Genomic DNA, 7,093 nt, shown 5'->3' on the forward strand with positions numbered 1-7,093 from the left:
AAAATAACTACCTAGGGTTTTTTAAATTTTACCAACCTAAAGCAACAGGTGGTGGTTTTTTTGATTTTTGAATGGACTTTACATACCAAAAATACAAAAAAAAATGCAAAAAACGCTATTATCGTCTTTGCTCAAACTGTGCTCTATTTTGCGCAATCCCATATGTTATTATTTGTCATTTGTTTTTCCAGCTAACTTAATTTGGTTATTACACTGTAACGCAATGCATTTTGATAGATAGCTTGTCGCTTGGTTCTCGTCATTTGTTTCAAAAGCTAGTGTTATTTTTTTACACAAGGCAAATAGTGTTTTATTCTGTAGTAGTAGGAAGAACCTCCATAATGAAGCCCATCGGCTTCGAACGAGTCAAAGGGAAGTTAGTCTGTCAGTGGCGTATCTGGCACGTTTCAATTTCAAGCTAAGAACTCCTGCGATGTCACGTAGTCCTCTGGACGCGCAGATTAATAACACGCACAAGTTCATCTCCAACAAGTAGGACCAGTTTTATTTTTTTATTTTTACACCAAATACAGAAAATTAATAAAGCACTGTGCAGGGTTCGCTAATTCCAATCGAATTATTTGCGACGCATTTGTAATTGTACAAATCTTCCTTCATTGTATCATTTAACATAAGTAAACTCTTCTCTTCTGTAATGATAACATTTGCCTCATCAATTTCATCACCAGATTCAGAAGTCCAAACATACGTAGCTTCAGGCGGATTGGCTTCGGCGACGCACATCAAAGCACTTCTTATTGAATCGTACTCAACTGAGCAGTTGGGTTTATCTACAATGACATTCGTAAAAAAACCGAATGATTCTGGTAGACACGGTGCCTCAATAAATTTTTCTTTATCCGGTACCTATTTCTTTATTGAGACACCAAGAGATCTGTGCTTACACAAAACATTGAAATAGACATTGGCGAAACCATCTCCGGCATCATTGTACGCCAGACATGTGTAGTACCCTGTGTGGAACCTCGACATTTTTCCCAATTGAAGAGTTTGATTTCTTGTTACCATCCTATCGGTGGAGTTTCTCCACCAAACGTAATTTACTGGGAACCCTTCACTACTACACTCGACCGATTCCGGAATTTCATCCTCAACAACGTCAACTGATTCTTTGGAAAGCGTCAGGTTTCCTGGTGCCACTGCAAAATTTCAATTTCAAACACTTAAATACGAAGAACAAATACTTTTTACGTGTTTCAATTTATAAACTTCCATGGTACCCACCTGGAACAGTTATTTCGCAAGCGGCCTCCTTACCAATGACATTATAAGCTGCGCACGAGTACGTCTCTTCGGAATCCATATCAGGATTGAGTAATAAGTAGCTTCGGAGGTTGTCTTGAACAATAATCTTGTCGACTGTTTGTTGTTTGTCATGCGTTTTTGTTTGCCACTTAAAAGTAACGTATGCAGGATCTGCGTCAACTGTGCATATCAAGGCTGGACGGTTCTTCAGTTTACCAAACTCAAGCGTACAAATAGGTCCATCTACAACAACAACAAAAAAAAAACAGTAAATGGCGTCTTTGTTGTTCAATATTTCTTCCGTACATCTGCGCATCTTAAAATACACGTTGGCTGTCTTTTTGCCATGTTTGTTGAAGCCTTCACAGGTGTAATTCCCTTCTTTAGATTTCGTCATGTTACTAAGGAATAAAATACTATCCACTGACACGATCTCATCCGTTGACGCTTTTTTCCAAACGTAGCTTAACCGAGGCCAGCCATCTCCACTGCAATTCACATTTTCTGAACGCTGGTCGCCATCAACGGTGACGAAAGTTTTAGACACAGTCAGATTTTCAGGGGGAACTGGAAAACCATCGATAACTTAACGTCTGCACTTATTGGACAAAATACATTCGATTCCAACTTGGACGGTATAATTTACATCTGGTCCGTAGGTTTCCGTGGCAGCACTAGCGCAAGTGTAGCGTAACAATTGGTCTATGTCTATGTCCGGTGCGGGTAGAGTCTGCAACAGGAATTGTCTTGTCACTTTGCTGGATACCAAGAAAGCCTCACCCACCAGAGAAGATTCGATCGACTCAAAATAGTTTCGGACAAAGTCCGCTGGATGGATTTGGTTTGTAATGGTGTACGTCGAGTCAGACTCCAGTAAATTGTCATTTTCGTACCACTTGATGGAACAAAGAGGGAAGCACTCGACTCTGCAAGTGAGTGTGACGTTTCCACTCTTTTTCAAAACACCTCTATATGGTGGTGGTGTTTTGATGAAAGATGGAGGCGCCATGACGTCAATTGAAACAGAAGCCGGGATGCTAGACCTCTTCCCGTTGGTCACAACACAAGTTATGTTCTTTCGAGTGTCTAAAGACGCCCGGTGGGTCCATTTTGCAGTGGTGATGGCACCAAAGCGGTAACCATTTCTGTACCAGTGGTAAGAGACGTTGCCTGGAAGATCAACATTGTCCAGAGAACACTCCAGAGTGACTTCTTCCCCTTTAACCACCTCCGAAGGTGTGTAAGTCAGCTTGGTAGGTATGTCGGGATCTGCAACACCAACTCAGCAACTTTGTGACTGGAACAATTGCATCTTACACGAATACGTAACTTCTTGGCTTTCGGACACGGGTCCTACTCCTAAGTCGTTCTCTCCTTGGCAGGTGAAATTATCCGAGAAAGTGTCTTCGATGTTTGTTAAAATTAAAACACTTGAATCTTCACCGGCAACTGTTTTGTAGTTTGACAGTTGGTCCTTCCAGTCTTCTAAAGGTTGGTCATTCACGAACCAGTGTACCTGGATGTTACAAAATTTAAAAAAAAGTTGCTTCGATCTTAGAGGCATACTTTTCGTAACTGGAGAGGATTTGGAGTAACAACTTTGCAGGTGAGAGTGATGTTAGCGTCTTCGAAAGGTTCTAGATTTGAACTTATCACCACTAGCTCCACCGCAGGAGGATCTACAATGATTTTTTTTTATCTAAAAGGAAATTACAGGTTGATGCGGCTTACGCTGGACGCCTATGAAGACTCCTTGTGATTCACCCTCACCTATCATATTCCTCAGTTTGCACTTGTACTCTCCTGTATCCTCCCTCGTAGCGTCCACGAGAGTCAACGACAAATTATCCGCAGAGTCGAAGGTATATTTGTTTGGATTGACGGCTAGAACCCTTCCATTTTTCTCCCTTTAACAGTCACCATTACGTCAACACGACCAGAAGGTTTTACATATTTTACCAGACAATATTTAGCAACAGTGGAGGATTGGCTTCGTATGTGCAAAGTAGCGCAACACTTTCCCCCTCGCTCTCTGTGAATGCCGTCTTATTAGCACGAAGTATTACCAGAGGTGGACCTCAAATCAGTTTGTTAGTACAACACAAAACGTAGAACCATCAAGATACTTTTCACTTCCAAACGCAGAGATTTTTCGAGCGGTGCAACGTGCTGTTTTCGGAGTTTGTCGTTGGTGGCAGAACATTTAAACGTTCTTGAATTATCCCAACGTGTAGCCGGGAAGCGTAACACACTGGACGTCAAAATGCCATCGTTCTAGAAGTGTTTGCAAAAGACTTGCCCACAATTTTCTTGAAGGTACTCACGTTCACCCCATCCGAGTTTTCGAAACCTGTTGGTATCAAATCGGTGTCGTTGTACCAGCTGATGTCTAGTTTAAATTTGGCTAAGACTTGGCACTGGACGAGGACCGTGGAGCCTTCAACTACAAAATTTGATACCCCCGACAATCTCATTTCAAATGGTGCTCCTGCAAATAGTCTTTCTGTCGCAAGTACTCCACCGGGATTGAAGTGTACTAACCGGGAAAGGTCATCTCGCACGGGGTACTTCGCCCAATCAAGTTGTTCACTTGGCACTGGTAAGTTGTCAAATCTTTCATGGCGGGGTTGAGCAGCAAATAACTGTAAGGATTGAGAGAAAACTCGTAAAGCAGCTCTTTTGGACCACCCTCAGAAGTAATAGAGTGCCATATGTATGTTACTTGTTTGGGGTTGGCGTCAGCGTGACAAATCAGAGTTGGTTGTCCACTGACCTCACCCATTTCGACAGTACAATTGGGTTTATCTAAAAATAGAGTACAGTCATTTGTTTAGTACCAGTTGTCACTCTTACAGAGGACGTTGAAATGGACATCGACTGATTGCATCCCGTGTTTGCTGGATCCCTCGCACGTGTAGTTGTGTACACCAAACCTGGACATTTGTCCCAACTGCAGAGTGCTACTTCGTGCTACAACAAGACCTGATTGTGTTTCCTTCCACGTGTAAAACAGTCTTGGTCCTCCTTTTCCGCTGCATTCTACAGGTTCGGGAATTGCATTTTCCACAACGTCGATAGAAGACTTAGACACGGTCAGATTTTCTGGAGGATCTGCAAAGTGTCAGTCAAAATCACTTTTTGGGACCCAGTGTACTAACATTCCACAGCCACTAGGACAGTGGTTTTTACATCTTTGTTTCTTTGATCTTGTGACACACTTGCGCAAGTGTATTGGGTTTGTGTTCCTTTGTCTAAGGGATGCTGATTCCACACCTGAAATGCCCCAACTGGTTGAGCGGTCAAGACTGGGAGTTGGATTACCAAAGTAGAGTCGACTGATTCGAAGTCGTTCCTCGAGGGATCAGCTGGAAGGTATATGTTGTTGATGTGGTAAAGATTGTTGGTGGGGCCTATTAGGCGATCGTTCTGGAACCAGATCACGGAACATCGAGGGTGACATTCAATTGTGCACTTTAGAAAGATCTCTTCGGCGTCGTGAGGGACTCCAAGGTACATGCTTGGTCTGTTTATAAACGCTGGTGGTGCTGTCACGTCGACGAAGACGTCAGCCCGAGAGGTAGCTCCATTTTGGTGTGTCGTAACGCACGTGAAGTAGCTGCGGGTGTCTACAGATGCGCTTCCAATTGTCCACTCTGGTGTTGCGACGTGATCGATTTTGCGATTGTTCTTGAACCAGGCGTAAGTGACTTTGTTTAAGTCGCTAGAGTCAGCCTCGCATTTTAGTGTCACTGTTGCACCTTTAAGGACAGTGGGGGGATAATAGGTAAGTTTCGTAGAAGCAGCAGCCTCTGGAAATTAATAAATGAAATGAACAAAAGACTTTTATTGTTTCCAATTTCTAAATACGCGTACTAAGTGTGTCAAGAAGTTGTACGAGAGTTATTTTTAAAAATAGAAAAATAAATTTTGGCTGTTATTCAGTGAAACGTAAGATTTTACGACACGAAAATAGTATTAGGTACGTTCTTGGAATGTGTGCAAGAAAAGTATTTAGCGATAACAACATCAAAAATGAAAAATATTTTCGTGATGACATAAACACAACTTCTTGTCAATGAAGAAAAATTAAATTTATGATGGAAATTCTTTAACTTGGAATGAGCAAGATATTTAGACATGTACTTACCAAGATGAAACCACAATAAAAAGATGAAAAATATTTTCATCATTACATAAACAGAACTCTACATGTGGATGAAGATTAAAAACACAATTTGTTGAAGAAAGCAATGTTAAAATTTACATAATCTAGCGCTTGGTCAGTTGCTCTTAGTAGTTACACAGAATTTCTACTTGATTTATTTTTACAACTTGTTTTTTATGCATTCTCTATTTTTGTGAAAATTAAAATAAACCACTAAACTAGTGTCTAAAGATGAACATTGTGTGAACAGTAGCGAAACCTGTTTGTCTTCGAAGAGGAACGGCATATTTATTATAATTTTTTTTTTGCATTCTTCCTTCGTTGGAGTTAAGACATGGGATGAGCGTATTGAAATATTGTCATTATTTTATTTAATCAATCAGTAAAGGACAGGAAACTGCATTTTCTTTGCTCAATCGTTGAATTTATTATAATCATTCTGAAGTTAAACTATTTATATTGCTACAATTATTAATCGTAGATGTTTCAATTCCTCATTTGAACCTGCCGCCAAAACGGATCATACAAACTTACACGTTTTAAGCAAAGTTCAAAGTGTAATATTTGGTTTCTGTATTGTATTTTATTCGCAATGCTATTTAAAGTGTTTATATCATCTTCCTCCTTATTTAAATTGTAGAAATAAAAAATTTAATCAAATGTAGAAACTTTAATGTTGGAGGTTGGTATCCATACAAGTCCCAATTTTGTGTTGGTATCCGTACAAGTCCGAATTTTGTTTTTAAATGATTGCGTGAACATGCACAAAAAGTGTTTTATAAACTAGCAAACTCCACTAGAAACATAATCAATTGATAAGAATAGATTTGGTAAATACCCAGAGTGCAATTTTGAGTTGAAAATGTGAAGACAAATAAAATTTCTTCGCAACTCGGACAAATCAGAGTGACCTAAAGTACATATTGTGCATTGTTGCGAAAGTTCTAGAACATTGCTTGTTGTGTGGTGATGATAGAACAAATGAAGAGGATTTTGCCAATAAAAGTGGAAATTCTGCAAGAACCTCGAACATAAGGTAGGTGGCATTAACTTTATTTTTCGTAGAATTAAGCAGTCGAGAGAAATGTATTTGTTGCGGCGTAATAATTATAAAATAATTACATATTTTTGGGCTTTATTGTGTGAGAATGTCTATCGTTTAAACAAGTGCAATTTACTCTTCAGTATTATTAGTTGCCTACGCTCATGTAAAATCATTCTTTGCCGCTAATTCAGGGAACAGAAAAAAATCCAGTTTTATTAAAGAATTGGTACTTTATTATTATCAAAATGGCGCGTCACAACCACAGTTTTCGCAATTGTTGGTAAAATAACAACATTTCGTTTAAATCTGCTTCCTCCAATGAATCTTTTTTCTCCATGATACCCTATAAGAAAAACGAATTAAAAAACATCCAAGCGGTTTTATAGTAATTTTACCTTCAACTTTTTCTTAAAATGGTGGTGGTCATATTTGCAATAATTCTTAATAAAAAATTTCTTCAACAGTAACATTTCGCGACAAGTACACTTGATTTTCAGAATATCTAAATTTTTATTATACAACATGTTGACCTTTTTATCTCGTATGGAAAACTGAAGATCGATCACATTTTTATCATCACTTACAAAATCAGAAAATGACTCCAAATTTAATCTGTG

At 39.3% G+C, this 7,093-nt stretch overlaps 1 protein-coding gene across 4 annotated transcripts; it reads right to left on the reverse strand.

Moving 5' to 3' along the window:
* Nucleotides 1-478: 478 nt before the first annotated feature.
* Nucleotides 479-5,594, reverse strand: LOC138137961 (hemicentin-1-like). Of its 4 annotated transcripts, none has more exons than XM_069057871.1 (17): nt 5,414-5,594; nt 4,588-5,075; nt 4,425-4,527; nt 4,120-4,377; nt 3,808-4,071; nt 3,591-3,754; nt 3,393-3,540; nt 3,226-3,343; nt 2,998-3,173; nt 2,833-2,945; nt 2,584-2,782; nt 2,051-2,535; nt 1,882-1,996; nt 1,573-1,833; nt 1,246-1,509; nt 906-1,160; nt 479-791 (listed from the first exon to the last, which is right to left on the reverse strand). In XM_069057871.1, exons 1-17 carry the CDS (start codon nt 5,454-5,456, stop codon nt 538-540), a joined length of 3,708 nt encoding a protein of 1,235 aa, XP_068913972.1. In that variant the 5' UTR covers nt 5,457-5,594; the 3' UTR covers nt 479-537. The 4 variants fall into 4 exon arrangements, with proteins under 4 accessions (XP_068913972.1, XP_068913897.1, XP_068913810.1 ...); XM_069057796.1 differs by having other exon boundaries at nt 4,425-4,539; XM_069057709.1 differs by having other exon boundaries at nt 4,425-5,075; nt 5,414-5,472; nt 5,528-5,586.
* Nucleotides 5,595-7,093: the final 1,499 nt, after the last annotated feature.

Source organism: Tenebrio molitor, chromosome 1 (genome assembly GCF_963966145.1).
Source record: "Tenebrio molitor chromosome 1, icTenMoli1.1, whole genome shotgun sequence".
NCBI lineage: Eukaryota > Metazoa > Arthropoda > Insecta > Coleoptera > Tenebrionidae > Tenebrio > Tenebrio molitor.

Excerpts from the sequence above, each read along its gene's own strand:
- LOC138137961 (XM_069057626.1), bottom strand. The coding sequence starts at position 5,456 with ATGATGAAAATATTTTTCATCTTTTTATTGTGGTTTCATCTTG. Across the intron at positions 2,946-2,997 it reads AGTCTTCATAGGCGTCCAGC|ATCCTCCTGCGGTGGAGCTA; the intron begins GTAAGCCGCATC and ends AAATCATTGTAG. Across the intron at positions 1,161-1,245 it reads TTGCGAAATAACTGTTCCAG|TGGCACCAGGAAACCTGACG; the intron begins GTGGGTACCATG and ends GAAATTTTGCAG.